Source organism: Pezoporus occidentalis, unplaced genomic scaffold (assembly GCF_034315485.1).
Source record: "Pezoporus occidentalis ecotype Australia unplaced genomic scaffold, CSIRO_AGI_Poc_V1 ctg164, whole genome shotgun sequence".
Taxonomy (NCBI): Eukaryota; Metazoa; Chordata; class Aves; order Psittaciformes; family Psittacidae; genus Pezoporus; species Pezoporus occidentalis.
The window spans coordinates 1,851,842-1,875,024 of record NW_026913466.1 but is presented as its reverse complement, the minus strand read 5'-3'; the positions used below and the strand labels follow the sequence as shown (position 1 = coordinate 1,875,024).

At 37.2% G+C, this 23,183-nt stretch overlaps 1 protein-coding gene and 1 long non-coding RNA gene across 5 annotated transcripts in view; one reads left to right on the top strand and one right to left on the bottom strand.

Moving 5' to 3' along the window:
- The window catches only part of LOC134160810 (uncharacterized), a 38,213-nt gene that overhangs the window by 1,991 nt on the left and 13,039 nt on the right, over nucleotides 1-23,183 (top strand). The window lies entirely within an intron of this gene.
- BTBD8 (BTB domain containing 8) overlaps nucleotides 7,871-23,183 on the bottom strand; it is a 35,327-nt gene continuing 20,014 nt past the window's right edge. For all 4 annotated transcript variants that reach the window (XM_062613160.1, XM_062613161.1, XM_062613162.1 and 1 more), the window contains 9 exons: nucleotides 20,932-21,114; nucleotides 20,029-20,166; nucleotides 18,860-18,989; nucleotides 16,336-16,397; nucleotides 14,657-15,293; nucleotides 14,235-14,322; nucleotides 13,544-13,683; nucleotides 10,101-12,425; nucleotides 7,871-8,778 (listed from right to left, as the gene is read on the bottom strand). In XM_062613160.1, the coding sequence (XP_062469144.1) occupies nucleotides 8,309-8,778; nucleotides 10,101-12,425; nucleotides 13,544-13,683; nucleotides 14,235-14,322; nucleotides 14,657-15,293; nucleotides 16,336-16,397; nucleotides 18,860-18,989; nucleotides 20,029-20,166; nucleotides 20,932-21,114 (4,173 nt within the window). In that variant the 3' untranslated portion in view covers nucleotides 7,871-8,308. The remainder of the gene's footprint in view (nucleotides 8,779-10,100; nucleotides 12,426-13,543; nucleotides 13,684-14,234; nucleotides 14,323-14,656; nucleotides 15,294-16,335; nucleotides 16,398-18,859; nucleotides 18,990-20,028; nucleotides 20,167-20,931; nucleotides 21,115-23,183) is intronic.

The following is a 23,183-nucleotide window of genomic DNA, read 5'->3' as shown; positions in this document are numbered from 1 at the left end:
CAGGAACACCTAGATAACGTTACACAGGAATGTGTCCAGGCGGGCTTTGAATGTCTCCAGGGAAGGAGACTCCACAACCTCCCTGGGCAGCCTGTTCCAGTGCTCCGTCACCCTCACTGAGAAGAAGTTCCTTCTCAAGTTTAGAGAGACCCCTTGTCCTATCATTGTTTGCCACTGAGTAGAGCCTGGCTCCATGACACTTATAAGGTCACCCCTCAGTCTCCTCTTCTCTAAACTATAAAGACCCAGCTCCCTCAGTCTTTCCTCATAAGGGAGATGCTCCACTCCCTTAATCATCTTGGTTGCCCTGCGCTGGACTCTCTCCAGCAGCTCCCTGTCCTTCTTGAACTGAGGGGCCCAGAACTGGACACAATATTCCAGATGGGGTCTCACCAGGGCAGAGTAGAGGGGAAGGAGGACCTCTCTCGACCTACTAACCACCGCCCTTCTAATACACCCCAGGATGCCATTGGCCTTCTTAGCCACAAGGGCACAGTGTTGGCTCATGGTCATCCTGTCGTCCACTAGGACCCCCAGGTCCCTCTCCCCTACACTGCTCTCTAGCAGGTCGAAACCTATACTGGAACCTGGGGTTGTTCCTGCCCAGATGCAGGACTCTACACTTTCCCTTTAGGGAATTCCCATAGGATGAAGCATTTGGATGAATAACTGATATATGACAAGGCAAAATCGTTAATCAAATTAGTGTTGGTGCTGTCCTGGGCCACATCCCATATGTTCTAAATCAGCACCACTTTTTGATTTTGTAGTGCAGTTACATAGGTACCATTTTTTGCTGTAGATTTTTATATGAGAAGAGTGTTCATCTCCACAGACATCCCGTCATGTTCTCCAATGATATGATACAAGAAAAGTAGTGTTTGCCTTTTAGAGGAGAAAAAGCAGGAGTGAACGTGCACTAAACAGAAGATTTTTTTTTTTTGCAGTTTACAGAACAGAAATAAAAAGGGCAGCAGTCCACAAATCCAATGAAGTACAGTGACACAGCATTTGTTACACATAGGATTTATTATTTGCTGTCATACAGAAATCTACTAAGAATGTTCAGTATATAGCATGGGAAAGAAAGCTTGTGGGACTATGCAACTGTACAGAGATTCTGGAAACAGAAGACTGATCACAAGGAGTTATTTGGAAATACTGTTACTTAGGCCCCTGCTAATTAGGTTTGAAAAGCAAGCGGGTAAAAAACATGCAAGCATTCATTTTGAGAGCTTAACACCTTCCCCTCGCCCTCCCAAAGACTGAGTGGTCAAAATATTCCAGGACCATGAAGCCATGGACTACAGGTAGTGACTCAAACTGTTCTCATAATCCATCCGCTTTTACAGGCATAGGATTAATCCTAATTGCTAGACCATGATAATCAGAAAGTAGAGATTGAAGTTTCCTTTTCTACCATGAAGATACAGGGTGATATTTAATTACAGGTAGGAAGTTTGTCTTACAGATCTCATGTTCAGGGACATGAAAATTACTTCATTCTATGAAGGTAACAAAAAGTTTTTATGCTACCTACACTGAACCTGGCAGGTACATATGATTTGTCCTATTTATACTGCTCCTAAGCACATTGATGTAATTCTGCTGAGGCAGGATGCTATGCCACACTCCAGAGGGTTGTAAGAAAAGAAGTGAAACACTAAAATGATTTCATTAAGCACAAGTGTAAGAAAATCACACAAACGACTAAATAAGGACTGCATAAATGAGGATGTTGTAGATTTAAGTAATTTAGTGAGCTTACTCTCAAAACTGGCTTATACAGTTAGAAAGTAAGTTACATGAGCCACAATTTTTACTTGGGTTACCAGTCTTTCTGTTCAGACACTTAAAAATACCCTGATTTTTACAGATGTGGATCTGACAGCAGTCACTAATTGCAGTGAGAACTGAGAAAAACTCACTTGTGTGCATAAATATAAAATCTGATGGACTCTCTTGGTAATTGGACTCAGTCCCAAATTTGTGTATGTGAGCCTCTGTTGAGAGGGTGTACCACTAGAAGACGCACTCACTCTAATCCAGTTAGCGTTCACCTTCTGTTAAACTATTTTGACCATCAGTGTCCTTGTTAAATATATCTAGTTACTGAGTTATAGTCACTACTTCCCAATACTGAGGCTTCATTTATTGAAGATCTGATCAGTGTTCATATTGTACTGTGCAATAGCAAAAGCTTTTTTGTTGCACATAATACAGAAAGTTAAATTCCTTAGGACTTTCATTTCTCTTATGAATGTCTTCTGAGCTGGGAACTCAGCAATAAATTAAGGAGAACAGGGAAGCAACTTAATGGAATTCCTTATTAATTATTTCATACTTTAATTGTGTCCAGGTGGTTCATCAGAATTGGAACCTCATTGAGTACCATGTAATAACCCAAGTATGCAGTGTCTGCCCCCAGTGCCAGTTCCATTACCCTTTCTGAAAAGGGAATGTTAACCTGAAAGCCCATCTGTAAATGTTTAAGTGGATTTGCTCCCTTGTTTGCAGAACTGTGGCCTAATTGACTACACAGTATAGATTGCAAAGCAAAGTATAAAAGGAAGGTCAAATGCAAGTAATAGAGGTGTGTATGCATGCATGTACTGTGTAGCTTCTTCAGTTATTAGTTACCAAAGTTTAAAAAAAATTATGAAACCCAGTATTTTCCCCCAATTGATATCCACTGTTTATATAAATTGTTTTCCTGTTACAAGTTTCCATAAACACACACAGTAGTTGTTGATAGGAAACTTGGTTTTAAATTAGCCAAAGCATGTATTTGAGCTGCATTTTTTTTCCAAAATTGAATACATTATAGTGATTTTTTTAAAAAATAACATATGTAGCTTGTGTTCAAGAGCTGAAAAACAGTATGGATTTTCTGCAAGAGATGAAAGCTTCTAATTATATTGGATTATAAATCTAAGCACATTTCCATGGAGTCACCCACTGTAACAAAGCTGCTGCTTCTCATTCTATCTTTTGTCCTCAGTTCCAATGTAGTCCTGGCAAGAATGTCATTTATCAGTATAAATGTTAAATCAGCCCAGTGATGAAATATTAACAGAATGCATACAATTATGACTCCTAAATTGAAGTCTTTGTAGCTGCAATTTGTCACATCTAGAATTAGTAGAGTAAAACTAGAAAGCTATGAAATAGATAAAATGGAAAAATAGCACTTCTCGTACATGTATTTAATGTAGGTAAGCCCTGAACGTGCTTCAGCTGAGGTCAGCAGGAGCTTTCCCTTTGATGTTAGTGGAAGCAAAATAATGACTTCTTAAATGTCTTGGTTCTGAACAACAGATGAACAACATAATAGTCGTTCTTAATTCTTTCATGCAAAGGTTTAGATTTTCTGCAGCAAAGTAGAACATGCTACTAATTATTTTCTAGGTGTTAATAATATATATTCAAAGCTTTAAAACAGTCTCCTACAGTCTGTACCTAGAACTTACTCCCTGAAAGTAACTGAGATAGACAACGTTAAGGGAACAGGTCCTATGGACAGGCTTTGTGAGAAACACAGAAAGTTCTCTTGCCCACTAGTTCCTCTGAAATAATAAAATTTGCAAATTCAAAAGCTCAGTGTAACTTTGAAATAATTAAAAACCTTTCAAAGTGTGGAATAAGATTATTAAACATGTACAGTTCGGTTACATATCATCCAGAACATAAAAACATTATAAGCAAGCTGTTCTTGTACTTCCTTACTAATACATTCCAGATATAACCAAAGTAGTTTTATTATAATATTTTTATCTCAAGTCACTATTTCCTGTGAGCACTGTGCTCCTTTCTGCTGACTTTATTACCATGTTACATACTATGGACCTTGGTAAGGCCCTTGCAACCTGATCTAACTTTGAAGTTACCCTTGCTTTCAGCAGGAGGTTGGACTAGTGACCTTTGGAGGTCTCTGCAAGCCTGTGTTTCTCGGTAGTTCTATAATTCTATGATTCTAAAGCAAGCTTTTCTAAGAGAAAAAATGCTGAATATATGGAGTGTCCTTTCCACTACCTCTACCACAGAAGCAGATGTTTGTCTTTCCTTATGCTCTTACCTGATCACTTATAGCATCCCAGACTGCCTGCTGATCTTATTTCACGCATACTTCTCTCTCCTGATCTTTACTTTAGGTCTCAGTCTTGTTTTTTTAGCTACAGTATACAAATATGGCATAATCTTATGCCCTTAAAAAACAAAACGTTATTAACTGATGTGCTTTTCTAACTGTTTCTCTCAATGGTAAAGCTCAGTTTTCTTCCTGCAATTCTGTCATACTTTACCAAACTGTCAACTGCCTGCCTTGCACTCTTGAGAAAGCCAGTATCTCAGTTTGATCACAGTCCCTAAGAAGATGTTAACCAGTTTCAAAACTGCATTTTTTTGCTCATCTGTCTTGTGGGCCACCAATGAAGCCACTGGTGCATTTTTCCTGATAACCTGTCATGCTCATTTGATTCCTGTCACCATTTGTTTATTTCCTTTACTTCCTTAATTATTTTTTATTAAGCAGATCATTTGGAAGAATCTCCACTTTCCTGAGTTTCCTATAGGGTTTCAAGCTTTGGGCTTTCATTTCATTTTTTCTTCTCTCTGGAATATGTCTGTTGGTGATTTATTACACAGATACTATTTTAGCTAGCTTCTATATGTGAAAAAACTTCAAAGCTGCTTCTCCAGTCCAGACCAGACTCTAATTTTCCAAGCAAAAAGAAGTAATTATGCCTATTGATACCACCTTTTGGAGATGGTATTTTAAACTTAATGCATACTTGTAAAACATCCTTATTTCTCACTTTCGTAACATACTCAAGGTGGCAAACCCTGGGTCATAGCTTATTAAACTCTGATTTCTGAGTCCTGTCCTCTAAATTTCACTTTCTTGTCACTGCCTGTAGGATACAGACGTCTTTATCCATTCATGTAAGAATCTCATGTAAGCTGTCAGTATAAACTCTTGACTGCAAGAGTGCTTTCTCAGCTTTGCCAAAGTAATTTCACTGTTTTTATTCAAAATACTACTGCAAGCTAAATATTTAAACACTATTTCGACTATGCCATCTCTTTAGTTTCTTCATTAATGCCCTTTCACTGTGCCATCAGATGTACATACCTTGCCTTTACTTTAGAGGTCATTTATGATCTCTTAATCCCTATTCACTTGGAGTCTAAGTTTGATTGTTTCTGTATGACATTTTCAAACAAACATCTGTCTGTTCTCTCATGTTCTGGAATAGAGGCCAAAAGAGTGGCAAAATCAGTGGCAGGAAGCATAAGCAGGACTTGAGAGAAGTGAAATGACTGATACTGTTAAAACAATAGCCACCTGCATCTGCTTAAAACTTGACCATCATCCTGAATAAGGTGAGATAGGAACAGAGTTTAGATGGCACACAGGTCTGGTCAGGAGTATAGATTCCTGCAGCTCCCTCACTGTACCAACATCCAAATGTCACTTTCCAATTTCTTCTTCTCGTAATGCATGTAGAAGAAGAAAATGACAATATTTAAACTGATGGTGTGCTGAAACCATTGCTAATCATCTAGACAAATATTGACACTCTCATTTCGTTTTTCCATCCATGTTTTTTTGGGTCTTTTGTCTTAACTTGGATTATAAGGGCTCTGCGGGAAGCCTGGTTTTGTTCTGTGTTTGTACAATGTCTAGCCAGTGGGATGCTGCTCTGATTAAGCCTCACAGGCACTCTGGTAACGCAAATTAAAAACAATACAGCTTTCTATTCTTGCTGCTTATACAGAGACTATTAGGCTGTGGGAAACTGAATTCTATGGCTGCATATGTACCAACTGAACAATACACCAAATCCTAATCACTGGGCTACTGAAAAACTATTAAAGGAATTGCAGCAGCGCCACTGGGGACTTGGAGAAGCTAATTTAATTTTCATACAACTGGAAAATGCAAAGAAAAAAACCAAACAGTTAATCCCTCCCCCATATGGCTTCATACAAACAAGGAACTCTGTGCACTACTTTTCAGTATTGCTTTTCTAATTCAGTAAGAAATTAAAAATATGGATAAAGCAAAAAATAGGCAACGGGAACCCTTCTTTCACTTTCTGTCACTTCTCCTAAGCCTTTATTTTTTCCTTTCCATCACTTCATTTTGTTTAACATATGAATGCCCACTATCAGAATATTGTCAGAATTTTAACGTTGTTTAAACTCTATGTGAACAACTTTATAGTATAGTCTTTTCCACAGAAATTGAGAAAACACCATGCCTAAGCTTTCTGTAAGAGCTTCTCTAGCGTTGCATCTTTTACTATGGGTAATACTAGAGTGCTTTTGTTTATTCAGAAGATTATCCACTGTCAATATACCTTGTGAACTTGAAGGTGAAAAACAGATTTTCTTGATGATTTGCGCTTCTGAAGGTTCTTATTACCCTATCAGTAGTAATACAGCAGTGTAAATACAGCATATTATGTTAAAAGTATTTTAAATCATAATATCTCAGATAATTTATGCTGCTAAAAAAGTAGTGGAAAGATTATTATGAGACTGAACATCTTTCTTCCCCGAGTTTAAAGTCCTAATTCTTCACTGACATAAAAAGAAAGGAAGGTTTTCCTGTTTCTTCCTCTGCCTTGATATTAAAGAATGAGATAAAATTCTTCCTCCATTTATCTTGGGGAAAATAAAACATCACTTTTACTTCTGTATCAGAAATTCAATGAAGTGGATTTTTGGATAAATTAGTTTGCTTCAGAGCTCTTTTATTATGTCAAGTCTAAAGATGAGACAAGTCCTAACTTCTTTAATCATATGCTGGGGCAGCTTCATATTTTCACAGAACTGAGAGTTTCTGACTATGAGCTAAAAGAAAGGACGTTTCCAAAGAAAATGGGGCTGCACTGTTAGAATTGTGCAGAAGCTTGCAAAACTGACCAGATTATCAGTGCTTAGAGCCAGCTTGTTATTAGAACTATTTAAGTGCAGAAGAGAAAAGTGTTAGAGCCGTTTACTGCCCATATGGCAGCACCCACTTCTGAAGGCACTTCTGTTAATGGCTAAGAGGAGGTAGAATACTTTCTGTTTAAGCTTTGTGACAGGCAAGCCCTAATATTTTCATAATGCAGATATCTTAGAGGGCCTACGCTTGTATGGTTCTGGAGTTCTGACTTTGTAGGAATCAAAAATAGTTTCTTCCTCCTTCCTCTGTCAAATCAGAAATGACAATAAACAGTCCCATCCACACTCAAATTAATAGCCAAACCCAGAAGAAAAAGCAATACTGAGAAGTACATCCTATTGCACTCTTAGTCAGAAGAATGGTTATGTTGACATTTAGTCTTAATATAAAAGCTACACTATAGAGCTATTAATGAAGATGCAAGAATCCTGTTACCCCTCCAAAAATGTAGCACCTATGAGAACAAAACCAAATTCCTCAGAATCTTGCTGTGCCTTAGGCTGCGCCAGAAAGGTCCAAGTGTAATGAATTCATGACTTCAGACTCAGATGCAGTTTTGGAGATGCCAGACATGCTGTCTTTCAGAACAGGAGCAGCATTCTACCAACTCCTCTGAAACATGCGCTATGCCATTACAAATATTTACTTTAATATGTGCATTTTTAAGACAGAAGCATTGCTGTTCCTGTAGCACAGACCCTCTGAAGTCTTGTATTTAAAGGAAAGACAATTTAAAAAATTTATTGGAAATTTCTAAACAAAGCAAACCCAAAATACAAAAAAATCAAATCTGGAAGAAACGGATGAAACAAGCTGCTCATAGTAATATGGCCCAAGGCAGACTGATACTGAAATGTTTTCTTTGAATGTAACTATGTATTTCCATTATTTAAAGCAGCGTTGGCACACATCACCTTTCAACACAACCATTCTGAATCTTTATTATTGTAAAATAAAGTCACCATATAGAGAGAAGAAGGAAAAAAAGGAACGAGAATAACTCTACTGATTGTGCAGTCATCTTGAAATTCTTGGTCAATGAGAAGATTAGATGTCAGAAAAGAAGATAAAAGTGAAGATGGAAACCAAGATTTTTCTTTTATATCATCTAATTTTTCTAACAATCCTAGAAAATACATGCTCAAAATTCATTTTTAGAAAAGACATACATTTAAGTCCTGAAAAATTATTGTACTTGCAATTAAATCTAGATTATAAATAAACATATTTACCTCATAATATCAGAAAGATTGCCTCAGTATCAAGAATTGCTTGTTCTTGACTGATGCAGTATCATTATTGTATGGAAACAACTCATCATAAATAGATTTGGGGAATGGGTTGGAGTTCACCTTAATGATGGGTTTCCAGTTCAAGAATTGTCCATTCCCCTTGAGGGGACAAGCAGTCTTCAGATGAAAAGCTTGCCACTGTAATGCTTGCTGAAGAATCATCAAGTGGAGACATTAGTTCAGTCCACCTGCTGAATGTGTCAACTTGTGATGTACCCTGAGGATTCGAACCATCTCGTGCCAGAAACAGTGTCTGATTGATGAGACATTGTGCTAGGTTAAGGTCTTCAGGAACAGAGTTTTTGAACCCGATGTTTGAGTCCTGCTCAGATAACAATTGCCTGAGTAGAGTCCAGTCCTGTTCTGCAAACTGCTGATCTTCAAAATCCACATCTAGAACTGCTGTTTCCGAATCCATCCTCTGTTCAATTGCTTCTCCAACATCCATCTCATATATTGGAGAAAGGGTTTTTGAAGGCCGATGCTCATACATGCAGGTTTTTGCCATTGTGTCATACTCATCTATGTCTCCTGAAATAATTCACAATACTGTACAATGTAAAAATTGCAGATGATCCTCCCCTCAGGGCTGTGTAGAGCAAAATTTAACTCATTCAGGAAGGACAATCCAACCAGGTTAAAAAAAGGGGGATGGAAGGTTATACAAAATCGACAAATTCTGAGGCATTTATTTCCTATATAAAAACCAAAGTATCATTTATAAATTAAGTTAAAGCAGCGATCATCACTGGTAATTAACAATAACCTCCAGAATTAAGTTTCTGATACAGAAAATGACAACATCAGTATACACTTAATGCACATGAAATCCTCATTTACTACATAAATTAAATTTAGACCAGGAGGTGCGTGGAAGGAATTAATAGAGAATGATTTTGGAATGGTGACTTAAACTGTGCCAGCTTAGAAGAGATTTAAAAGGAAAAATGTTTATCCACAGGCTTACTTCTACACTGCACATGCAAGGGCAGCTGCAGGCAAGGGCAAGCAAACTTAAAGAAAAACAGTACAACTTTAAATGTCTTGTTCTGTGATCTGGCTGGACATAGATCATCAGCATTTCATTCCTCTTGAATACACAATAGTTGTAATCAACACTATTGTATATTTGTGGTGGGATAAACAGACTGAATTACTGGTATAAAGAAGACAAAGCACAAAACTAGACAAGTATTCATCTAGCTACATGAGACAAGTTAGAACATTTCTGTATATAAACATTAGTTCTAAGTATAATCTCTCTTTTAGGAAATAAGCTTTTACTAGTAAAATTGAGAATTTTTGACATCTCATAAGCTCTAAATGTTCAAACCTGCTCCCACTGATGTATATGGCAAATACTCAGTTATATTCAGTGGGAGAAGGATCCAAATTTGTGTTTAATATATAAATAAATTACAATAATAATAATGCATATAGCTGTTCAGGTAAACAGTTCAGTGCCCTTTAGTTAAGGTTATTAATGTAGTTATTGCACATCCCATTCAGACATACTATACGTCATCAAGCAGACAAAACAAATACTGAGATTCCATCAAAAGCTGATGCTGTCAATGTTAGATTGGATCAAAAATAACTGAAGTACAGACAACTGCATCCAATCTTTTAGCATTACATAAACTCTCTTTTCTTGTAATGAAGTTTCTCATTGACCAGCAGGTATTGACGGATATTTCAAACAGACAAGCATTCATTACCCAAGTGAAATACTTAAAAATAGTATAGTTTCAGCCAAAATTACTTCAGTTCAGGATTCAATCCTAGACAAATTGCCAAAGCTCTCCCTATTAATTTGCTTTGAATTACTGAATGTTTCTATTTCTATACATTACCTGGAAGTAAATCAGTATTAGCGCATTCAGTAGTTGCTGGTTGACTGTCTCTCACTTGACCTTCTTGAGTCAGTAGTTGATTCTTACTGGCTTCTATGGGTTTTGCAGAGCTGCTCTTATGCACATCAGAATTAACTTCTCTCTGATGAAGATCCAAATGACAAGGTCTTTCTTGAGATTTTGCATCACTGTCTAAGTACTTATTGCACTGGTTAAATTCACTTGCCACCTCATTCTTCATGTTTGCTTTGTGTTTTTCTCCTGGACACGGACTAGCTGCTGAGCATACTTTCTCTGGGCAGTTTTGTTCAGTCATTGAAACACCTTGATCCCCCTTCCTTGGGATTTCAGTGCCATGAGGATGTAGGAGAGGACTTTCACTTTTATCTGATTTATTGTCTCTCTCTTTATGCTGTTTGGAATGCAGGAATCCATCTTCAATTTCCAGTGAGTATCCAGAATAGAAAGTATTTCCATGGTGCTCTTGAGAAACACTGTCAAATACTTCTGAAGGAGTAAGAGAATCTATTGAATGCTGACGTGAAGTATGAGAGTCCACTCTATCATCAGTTGCCAATTCTTCACATTCATCTACGGAAAGTAAAACAGATCGTTTGAAGTTTTTAGTTTTAGGGAACCCTTGACTTGCAGAATCATTTTCTGTTGCATCTTCAAAAGCTAAATTATCGATTCCTTGGAACTGCTGAGTAGGAACATTTGGTGGAGGAAGTTTTTCTGCAACATTCTCTGCTTCAGATCTGTCGTCTTCTGTTTCATCAGCAGAAGAAGAAACCTGGTCTGCTTCCTGAGTAAACTCTGTGTTACTGAAAGTAGAACTTTTGCTTTCTCTAGTATTGGTCCTCACACTTTCTTGATGGGACCAAATTTCAGGTCTTTTTCTTGGTATTTCATCATCACTTGTTGAATTAACACGGAAGAGATCAGAACCCTCTTTTTTCATTTTCACTTCTATTCTTAGGCTGCTGTCATAAATTTTTAATTCCTCAGGTGTACTCGTGTCACTGCTGCTTCTTCCGAGAAAATCGTGGCATAACGTAGTGCTGCATTTAGAAATGCCTCTTTCATTGGATCCTTCATCATCCTGAGAGCCCCCTGCATCATAATCTTCTGATCTTGGCTTTATATCATCAGAGGATGTGGTTGCACTGCCAGTATCTGATTCAGGACTCTCTTTTGGATCTAGTGCACCAGTACTCCAGTGGTCCACAAAGGGAATTTCTGCATTTTCATGGTTTTCTGGCATTTCTGTAGGATCTATAGGCTCTGTATAACTAGGTGAATATTTTTCTGTTATTTGTTCTGTGGAACATTCTGAAACATCATCTAAATCTGCTGAAACTGATTTGTATTCAGTCAAGGCTGATGTGTCACACAGCTCATCAGCTGTAAGAAGTTCCTCCATATGAATCTGAGGAGATGATGTCTCATCCTCTTCATTGGTTATGGTTCTGGAAAAGCTTTGTAAAGCATTTTCACCATAGTTAACACCTGTTTCAGAGTTTAATGGATCACTTTGTTCAGTACAGACTTCTGTTGCTTTTGAATATTTCACCAGTTCTGCAGCAGTGGCCTTTTGATTTGTTTTGTTGGAAAAATCTGAGTATCCATCACCGGAAGACTGTGTGTGACAGGGAACTTCAACTGTCTTATCCTTCTGTGTATATTCCATCTGTTTAATTCCAGTCTGATCTCCACAGATTTGACTTGCTTTCTTTCCATTTTGCAGTGAAACATGCAGTTGAGACATAGCTTCTTCTGTAATTAGAGATGATTTGGATTGTATTTTATTTTCCGCATTTTCAGAAGGATCTGGCAATTTTTGTTTCATGGACTGACAGGGTGCCAGCAGTTTATCTTCACTGCTACTCTGCATCCCAGGTTTTAAAGCTTCACTTTGCTTTGCAGAACAGCATTCATTATTGTCATCAGGCACATTTTTTTCAAGTTTCTGTCCTGAACTTCTGTGCTCAGAGGTGTGCATGTTCTTCTGGACAACAGGAGACTCACTCCTGGGATGTTTTTGGGCAGAGGACTGAGATTTTAATACAGACTGCCCAGCTGTTTTCATTTTTGGGTCTTTACTATTTGTAATCTCAGAGTGCTTTGATGGAACAGCAGTTTTAGGGGTCATTTTTGCAGTGGCTTTTGCTACAGGTGTTTGTGACTGCTTAACACTCTTCTTCTTGGCTGAAGGATGTTTTTCTGGGTGTGTTGTCTGAACCAGATGCTGTAATACAGATTTTTCTTCATTATGTTTTGGGGACATTCCTGATTTCAGTGAATTGGGCGATTCCCCCTGAGGTCCTAACAAACAGTGAAAAAAAAAAGAGACTATAAAGATTGTATATGCCAGTGAAAGTATATTCACCAAATTTGTGTTGGTGTTTAAGCTGAGAGGCAAGATACTCATCTTTGTATGTAACTGAAGGATTTAAGACTTGCTAAGAATTAAGAATTGAGAAATAGTAGACAAAAATATAATTTTCCATTTACATGCCATCTTTAAAACCAGAGCACTTCATAGGCAATACATAAATGAATTACTTCAGCCTCTAACTGAAGTAGTCATCACTGGAGCAGAAAGCAGCAGCTAACAGTGCACAGAAGCACTGCACAGCAGCTTAGCACAGGAAGTGGGAAGTACTGTGTTCAATTTATATTGTACGGGAAATGAAAGCAGGCGGAAAATAATTATATTAGTTATAATGTGATTAGAATACCAGAATTGATATCACTGCTCAGTCAGCAAATACTGCAAAATCTTTAATACCACAAATTGACGGGAGCTGTGTTTTCCATATCATAATGCATTTAAGATAATATAACTTGAATATTCTTCCATCCCCAGTAAGTGCCCAGTCCAAATGGAATTAAAGAGTTCCATCCTTTAATGCTTTATATCTTTGTCAAACAGGGTTTCCTCTCTGTGGTCTTCATTGTTTTTGCCCACACTTGATATAAATAGCTGTAGAAATCAAGTATTTGTGGGGTAGGTCAGTATTGGTAGTGCTCCTCCTAGAGGAGATGATCGAGGAAGGAAGGCATAAGCTAACCAGTTAATAAAGGGGTTGGCAGGCCACAACTTCGATGCATGCTAGAAATGCTTGACCTATAGAATTGATGTTGAACTTGGACATGGTTCCAAGTGCTGAAGTGCAGGTGATCAGCAAATAAAAGACTGCAAAGCAGATTAAACAAGCAGAAGAAAGCACCAGTTGGCAGTGAAGACCATCTTTTAAATATTTTGAAGTTGACACACATTCATTTGCATTTTATAATTCAGGATTCGCCAAAACTTAAACGTGGAAAATACTCAGAATTGTTCAGAAGATTTTGCCAAATGCTTGTGCTGAGGGAAAGACAGACAAAGTGTTGCATGATAATGGCAGACCATTTCATTTCATTGCTGTATGAAACTTTACCTTGGTTCTTGGGAGAATTGGTAGGTGTGTTTTGAGCCTTTTGCTGTGCTGCAGAATTGCTACTCACATTCATTTTTTTCTTGAGAACACCTTGCACATTTTGTTCATTACAACCCTTTCCAGTTGATTTTTTGGTCAGACTGCAAAAAAAATACATCCATTATTTCCAAGCTTTTCTACCAATGTTTAAATTGTACTTAACCAATATATACATGTGCATATTAAAACACATACAGACATTGAAAATGCAACCTAAAGGCATACTTCTTGAAAACAAAACCTGTATGCGTGGATATACTTTTATATATATAAATACACAATTGACCCATTTCAGAGTGCTTTAGCTGTCTTCCTGTCCAGTTTAATCTAAGGTATCCCAGAAATAGTAAGTTTACAACACCTTGTATGGGCATTTACTGTTCCAGTATGCAGAATTCTGAACGACCTATAACAATTTTAACATGATTAGTATGAAACAATCCCAACACAAAAGCCAAGCCAATTTTACATTTACAGCAATGTTTCCAATAGCTAACTCAAATGGTTTTGAAAATAACATATGATAGACCACCATTCTCAGATAAAAAAAGAACATGTTCACTTAACAGTAAGTTTAATAGTTCACCTGAAACTTCTTTGTACAAACTTATACATGCACATATGTAAAGCAGGACACTGATTTGTAACATACCTGCTTGTGGTGACATTAGCCTCAAGCTCAGTCTTTTTGGTTTTGTTGGTGGCTCCATTTGGTGTTTTCACAGATGACTTTGTTTTCACTATTGTAAAGTAAATTCATAATTAATTATAGGGGGAAATGTATTGCGTGTAAGTACTCAAAAAAATCCAATATATTATGATCAGCTATTGAGAACAGCACGGATACTAAACTTGCAGAACTTCTACCATTTTATATGGCTATCAGTTCATCATAGATTCAGTTAATAGAGGAGAAATTTAATATTCTTAAGTTAATATTAATTTAGATGAAAAGGGTGACACCAATCTATAGTAGGTTTTTTTAAAGCTTCCTGGGCTGGTTTTCAGTTTATGACCAGTCTGGGACAAGTCAGAAGTGGACTTCAGAAACACAAAAAGTAAATAAAAAATTACCTGTCTGTTTTTTCCCTTCCTCTACCAATTTCTCCTCTTTGGGTTCCTCAGTCTGTTCATTCGCAGTCTGGTTATCTGTGTTTGAGTTCGGGGACTTGCTGGAAGTTCCTGCCACAGTCACTGAAGAGGGAGATTCCTTCCCTGTGGGGTTTTTCAATGGCTTTGTTTTAATCTGCATGCTTGAAGTTACTGACAGCACTTTAGGTCTGGCACCTGCAGTTTTTCCTTCATGGTTCTTTAGTCCTTTTCCACTTCCTGAATTCTTTTGGCCACTTGCAGATGATGTCTTTTCTAGCTCTTGCTTGGTAAGCATGCTTTCAGCCTTTACATTTCCATTATTTTCTGGTTTTGTCTTTATGACAGCTCTAGCCTTTGGTGAAGCAGCTTTTTCCCCAGGTTTTGAATCCTTAGCAATCTTGGAAACTAGTTTTTTGCCATCTTTCCCTTTTACATCCTCATGCTTTGAAGCCTTATTAACAGTGTTTCTGTTGGTGCTAGATGTATGTCCAGATGCTCCTAATCCATCAGATTTCATTTTATCCTGATTAGTGGAAGAATATCCCCAGCAATCTTTCTTGCTGTGTTCTGTCCAGGAAGTATTCCTTATACCAACAGATTCAGTAATAGATTTGTTTAGCTAGGAAAAAAAGAGTCAGGAAAACAAAACAGAAGACATTTATAACAAACTACCTTTCATTGCTGAAACACAGCGACTTTTTAAGTAGTACATAAATCTAAAGCAGTAAGAGCATAAAAATAACTTCAAAAATACTTTTGCAGCTCAGATTGCTGGCTTGCAAAGATATAAAAATACTAGAAATAAATAGAGTGAATGGTAAATCACATGTGAAATACTGTATATAGATGATACAGAAATATCTAAGTAGAGTTTTGCTTTTACTTTGGACAAATTACTCTGTAATTTTATTATTAGTATCTGCTGAAGTAGGAAGACTTTGTTGAGTTAGATGTGCATATTTTCAAAGAGGAGTAAAGACTATGAATTCTTACAAACATAAACCCGAAAATACGTACATCTTATTTATAATACATGTCATGTTTTTAACCATTACCAACAGTGTATCCAACCAGGTAAGTGACAGTATTAATTCTTTCGGGTAAAGAAATATACTGAAACATGGAGAATTAAGTGCATGAAATGGAATCTTTATGATACTAATGCCATTGCAATGTATCCAGACTGTCAAATCATATGAAATCCCTACCGGTTTTCTACTAAATCGTACTGTAGTTTTGAGTGTGAGTCTCGGTAGATGAGTTGTTGAGAGCAGTAGAAAGTATTTTTTCAGGGCAGAGAGTGAATCAGACTCAGTGACTTGTGATGGTAGCAGAGATTCATTAGCTCAGTAGCTCTGGGAAACAGATCAATTTCATTATGTAGCAACAGGGGAATGTGAGGTTCTGAACACAAATTCCTGCCTTTTATTTGAGCTTATCTGCTTGACAGTGTAGCAGAGTATAAGCTGAGTCCTAAAATGTTCTCAGTACTGGACGTAACTGATTTTGCAGAAGTAACGGATCACCAAAAAACCCCAAATTTTTCAAAAGCAAGTTCCATTAAATAATATAACAAATTAATACGTAATTTACAACACATGATGAAAATAGTTTTGTTTGCAAGTTTCTGAATATTTTTATGTTTTGATATAAATGTTTACCTGAGAACTAGTGAATACGGGTTTTTTGCCAAGTCTTCGGTCATCACCCTTGTCAAATGCAGCTGTAAAAGGAATAAGCAGTTTCTTTACTATTCAACAGGAAAGAAAGGAGACAGAAAACAATCCAGGCTACTCAACTAACATCATCTGAAGTCAGAAAGCAGTTCTTTGGGTCCTGTAACTATTCTAGGAAGGCTAATTTTGGTGATATGGCAAATTTTATGTGGAAATATGTGGGTTTATGTTCAGAATAGAAAAATGTGGTATCTGTAATGAAGTCATGTGGCCATAAGGAAGTTGTTTAACTGTTCAGTGTCCCCATTTACAGAACAAGACACTTTTGTTTATCCAAGCTTAGCTCACTTGAAGCAGTGTACTGAGAGCTTTGAAAGTGTACACCATTTAGAAAAGAGAAGATTTTTAAATGTAGAGTACTCATGACTTTAAGCTGACATACTGTACTTTATAGAATATTTCTTTATAAAGAAGAGATTAATCACATTCAATTGTATTAGTTTTCAGAAGCGGTATAGCTAAAATATCTACATATACACAGTAAAGATCACAGTGCCTCTTTAGATAGCATGCAGTGTCCTGTCATGAGAGTTATCCCTGTGATTGTCATGGGGAATTTTCAGGCAGTGAATGCCTGTCTTTTGACTACTCTGGGAGGGAAACATTTTTCAATAAAGCTTTAAATCAATCATGCTTGTAGGGTACAAAAGGGATATTTATAGATACTGTACAGAGCCAGCAGCAGTAAGATTTCATTTTTGTTTGCATTAATATTTCAGCTGAAAAAAGGCATTTAAAAATGTAAATGTTCAGTGCCTCATGTTTGTACATGGTTACATTTTATGCATAACAAAAAGCTGCTGAATTCTTACTGAAGATATTGAAACCAATTTTTCTACAGGTCTGTAAAAAAAAAAAAATCACACAAAAGGTATTGTGAAAATGGCACCCCAGGGATCTAATCCTTTTTCTAGCAATGACTCTGCACATTAATACGTATCATAGAATCACAGAATCATAGAATAGTTAGGGTATCAATACATTAAATCAAAATCCATATAAATTTTATGCCTAAGAAAACGCATGAAATGAAAAATATCAACTGTCTTCTTTTGGCATTTTTCTTTCCTTATTACAGCCCTCTAATTCTACATAGGTTAAATCTCCAGAAGATAAATCACCACCAGAAATCTTTTAAGATGAAAGTTGATTTAAGTTATCTTACACATGCTTAATCTGAAGATTAAAGTGTGTCTATTAGTATGGTGTGATCTCTTTGCCTGTAATTAAACCCAGATAGTTTATGCAAACATTTCAGCCTGTTTACACATAAAATGTATGGTAGCTCTGAGTTATAATGTAATCTAAAAGAAAACAAAACAATTTCTGGCAAGATGGAGTTTGGACAACTAAGGCACACCTTTTTTTGTATTGAAAGCACTAGTGCAAAGCAGCCTAAATTTTATCTACAGTAAGGACAAAATCATCCTAAAAATAAAACACCCCAAAGGCAGCTCCTCAGCTTCTGGAGGGTTTTATAATCCAGAAAGAAATCATAAACCTGTTTCATACAGTAGCAATGAATGTTATTTGACTACATGCCTAAATCATTCTTGGAGAGACACTCACTGCATCTTTCCCTCAGTATGTAATTTCAGGATATGTTTTTTATCTATCTACCTATAGGTGTACACAGTTTCATAACTATCAAATCCTAAGCTATTAATATCCTTTTAACAAAAAGGACACCAAAATGTTTCTTTCTCCTTTGACTCAAAAGTGATTTCTTTTCTAACACTGCTGTCAAAGCTAATATTCAGCCATAACCCGAACTCCCATCGTCAGTTCCACATCCCCAGCATACTTGTGTACTTCAAAACAAAGAAACCTTCAGAACAAAACCTCCTTTTTGTTGGAAATGCTGCCTGTTAAATTCTTGAGAGAACACTATGCAGCTCCTTAGGGGCTCTCTGCAGTAGCATACACAATATCACAATACCAATCAACTGTGAAGTCAAGCTGTCTGCATTTACTGACGGTGCACGAGAGAAGCATTATGCAAGAGACAGCAATGTTTATACCTTATGCAGAAATCAAGAAAGGATAGAAATGGAATTTATAGAATCAGTAATCTGCTTTGTGCAAATTTCATTCATCCCCAGTGCTTATCTCCTTAAAAATGAGACAGATAAGGTTTTTAATCCTATTGCAGTATTTTCAATAGTTCAGAGCAGCTGTAAATAGGAACAGAATCAATCTACATGGGTTTGGTTCCTATTATGTACACTCCTAAATGAAAAGCAGGGGAGACTTTTCACAGAAGATGACTGATTTCCATGTTTGAAACTAGCTAACCATGCTATACTACTTCTGTTCTAAAATGTGCCTTCAAAAACATACAGCATCACTATTTTTGCTTTAATTTCTATCTGGCATCAGAACACCACCTACATTTTATCTACTAAACAAATAGCTAAAAAATTATAATGCCATTTGAAGCCAGTCATACCTGCTTGTATTTTCTGTTGGTGGTCTGGCCTCATCAGCTTCCAGCTTTCCGTGTGACGAACAGCATAAAAAGACTGAACCAGGAAGACCCAGAGCTTATCACGCAGCGCCTGGATCTTGCACGTAAAACCCTGTGTTCAAGTAACAAATCAGCAGCTGGCGAGGGGCAGATTGTCATAGCAACCAGTCATTATTCCTTTCAGAATCTACTTACTCCCTAAGCTAGATCAATGATGTCATCACTTATATTTTATAATGGTCTGGGAGATGATGCTGGTTTTGAAGGATCAGTGCTCACCACAGTGATTTTTACAATACTTGAAAACCAAGGCATACTACAGCACTACAGAACACCACATTGCTCTTTTTTTCCCCTTCCCCTTTTCCCATTTCTTATAATTCTAAATGAACCCCATAATAGCTCTTTACTGTCAGCTGTGTCACAACAAGGTCACATCCTCTAGGGAAAAATAATGTATCTGATTAAATTTTCATTGCTTTTACCAAGATGATCTACAATAGTACCAGATTGTAGTAATTCATTTTGCATTTATTTTTCATTCTGTCATACTATTTATGAATTGTCCTCAGCATTACAGACAACCACAGCTTAAATAGCATTATTTAGATTGTGTGGATGTACATGGTATGTTACACACATGGAGACTGACACCTCCCCCAGTCCAAAAAACACACTAGATAAAGAGGCAGCCCTTGCTTCAGAGGGCAGTCTTATTAAACAAAAGCAAATGTAGCTGTGACTTTTACACTAGGGGGGCAAAGATACATAGAGAGGAGAATAAATTCTCTTCCCCTCTAAGTTTAATTTAACGAAAGATCTTGGTAAGTTCTCATCACAAATTTAAAGCGACAGCAAAAATCAACAGAGCAGTGGTGCCAGTGGGACTTAAATTCTCAGTAATACACAGTAATGTTTTTATTTCCATAGATAGGGTTTCTCTAAAGGAAAAGTGTTAATTTCCACTACACAAATGCCAACATTTGCTGTGCTTCCATCAGGACCTTGAATTTATGCAGATGCTTTTCTGTGTGACCCCAATTGCAGGGCTGAGCCATCCCAGTTCAAAGCACATCATCTGATGTGAACCATTACATGAAACAATACCAGACTAGTTTCTCAGTACAAACACAGCACATTGATAAACCTACCATCTCTTTCACATTTGTGGAGTCCAACAATGTATCCACAGCTACAAGGAGAAAGCAGCTGTTTTCATTATTAATACTTTTTTCAGTTGCATTAAAAATCAGTTCTAGAAGGTCAGGTTTGCTGCTCATTGCCTGTGCCTAGGAAAACAACAAAAGGCAGCCGTTTAAAACAAAAGAGTGTACTTCATATGCAAAAGCATGACTGAGCAGAGGCTCTGCTCTCACGCTGTGCAGGAGGTATTCCAAAGCAGAGCATCTTCCTTTGTATCCGTCCCATAACCCCACCCCTCTCCAGGCCTCTAGCAAATCATCCTGAGGCCTGGTTTTAACCTGAATTTTAGGGACAAGCACACTGTAATGAATTTACAGCCAAGTGCAACTCTAGATTCAAAGACAAAATGTTTTAACATCTCCCTGTTTATTTAATTCTCTCCATACTGAGTAAATCTTTAATGGGAGAAATGAACCAGCTGCATGGCTGGGTATGTTCCCACCAGGACCTGCAGCATTGCCACATTCCAGTACAAGTTTGAATAGGTTGGTAATACAACCATCCCTGTAAGTACAAGTTGTTCTAAGGGTCCAAAAGCTTTTTTTGAAGCTTACGTATGTACTTACCTCTCTCCAACACAGGAAGCGTCCCATAAATTAAGTGGAACATAATTGAGGCACATACCCTGAGTGCAGTATCAACCCTGCATATCAAAGTAGTAGTGTGCTTCAAAACAACACTGAAAAAAACCCCACCCCATAGCACTGCCTAGTTTTTATCTTAAATTTCCATATAATTGTACTTGAAAGCTAGAATTGAAACTATTTTCCTTATTCATCAGCCTGAAATGTACAAAGTGTGATACGGTTCCATTTATTTGGAAGCATATTATAGCTTGAGGGCACTTTTACCTGAAGCAGAGTAGAGAAGCCTTCACTTTGTACTACGTGTAGGAAGTTTGCCACAATAAATGTTACACATTCCTCCTGTAGCCTGGATGCCAAGGCTACAGCTGGCTCTGTCCACTTCACTTGGGGAAGGCTATTTATCAGGCGGTCACTCTCCATCAAAAGGAAAACAGCATTCTTGTGGCTCTTCAAATAAAACAGAAATTAGCCTGTTGCCAAGTAATCACCTAAAGAATTGCTGCTCATAAAATAGCCTCTGTTTAGTTACTGAACACACAGGATCCAATCCTGTATTAATTTTCCTTCTTGAAATAAATCTGAAGTTTGATAATTCTGACCATTTTATACCTACCTTTGAAATTAAAGCAGAAAAAGAAAAATCTGCTGCTGTTTTGCCCACCGAAGTTTTAGGCAGTGAAGTTCTCTGTAGCTTTTACTGTACTTTTTTAATCTGTGTATCATTACGTACTGCAGTCATGAGCAAAATAAAGCAAATACTAACTGCAGAAACTGAATTGCAAAAATCCTTTTAGATCACTGAAAAATGTAATAAATTCTTTAATGAAACAAGTAAGTGAAAGTTTTAGGGGAGTGTGGATGGCCTAGCACTTGGGATACATAAATACCCAAGCATTTTCATAGTTACAGATCCTTTTGCTTTATTGGAAGGAGTCAGGCATCAAATATTTGTCTTCCCACTGAACTTACTCTCTGTTGGCTAACATTTCACTAAGAAATGTAACTGTTATATTTACATTCACATTTAAAACAAGCAAACACACTTGCTAATATTTATTTCCCTGGTCTGTGCCTTTGGTTCTTTCACATACTGCATCAGCACAGCACCTGAAGGTAGCTTCTACTGGCTAACACATCACCTGAAGAGAACTCGTAATGTTCTGTTATCCACGGCAGAATTAGCCATTAGAAGGGCTGTACTCAACATGGCATAGCAGGTCACTGATAAGTGATGCAGTAAGATCAGCAACACTGGAGAAAGCAACAGTTCAGATAAACATTTGACACAAAGACACCTCCTGTAAATTCAGATTATAATCCTGGTTGTCCCGTGCAAAGTAGAAAGCAGGGAGGATTTTCTTTATGTGTGTTATCATTAAAACATAAAATCTGGCCAACCACTGTTCAACTGTATTTTACTATTTTACTCATTTGTGGGCAAACCCAGTTTGCTTGTCTGCATATAAGGTGGATTAACTATATGCTTATGGTTTAATCTTGTTCCCACTGGACTCAATTACAAGCTTTTTGAATGGTCCAGAATTCAGCCCCTGCTCACAAGGCAATAAGCATTTACTCCCATTAGGCCCTTCCAGGGAAATATAAAATGCCTTCATTGACTTCTAATTAAATCAGCATGTTGTAGGAGTGGCTCTAACTGAATTTTAATTCTCTTGTTGTATTTTTCCCAACCATTCTAAAGCAGAGTCCACGTTACTTAGCTAAAAAACATAAAAGTAATTTTCTTGCATGTAGAGACACCAGGGGTAAGAAGCTGAACAGTGTTTTAAACTGCACTCCCATTTTAATATTTCTGTGTTCATCATTGGGGTTTCCCAGAGACTTTCTGATCAGTGGTCTCGTTTCCTTTGCACCTTTTCTTTCTCCAGAGGGCTGCCCCACATTAACATGGTTTTACTTTTCCGAGACTGGTAAATGAAGGAATCAGTAGAGTCATACTGTTTAACTGGGTGTAACTGTTAAAAAGTTTTACAGCAGAGAACTGTAGCAGCAAAGGGGATCATAAAACATACAGTAGTCCCTTGAAAATTCATGTCAGACCTTTTCTTCTTTCTCCCTCAAGCGTCCTGAAGCATTTTTGCAGATCGTGCATAACTTCACTGGGAATTTCACAAGTTTTTGGACTGGCTGTCTTAAGAGCTGAGTTAAATGATCACTCACCACAACTGTTCTGTAGGCAGAAGAGGCTTATGCTTTATCTCTTAATTTTGCAATTCTAAGAGCTTTCTAGGCTTCAGTCCATAAAATACCAATGAATCTTCCAAAGACACACCAACACAGATTTGTAAATAACTAAACTAGGAACCAAAACACCACTTGAGTCCAGACTGCAAAAATCTTCCAGAGAAGCTGAGCAACACTAAGTACCATGACAGTTCTGCAATTACTGGTAGCTTTAAGATAGCTCATATATTTCAACACAAATTAAAACCACACCATCTTCATATATTATAACAGGCACAGAGGGGAAGGAAGGCATGATGTGGCTTAGGTTT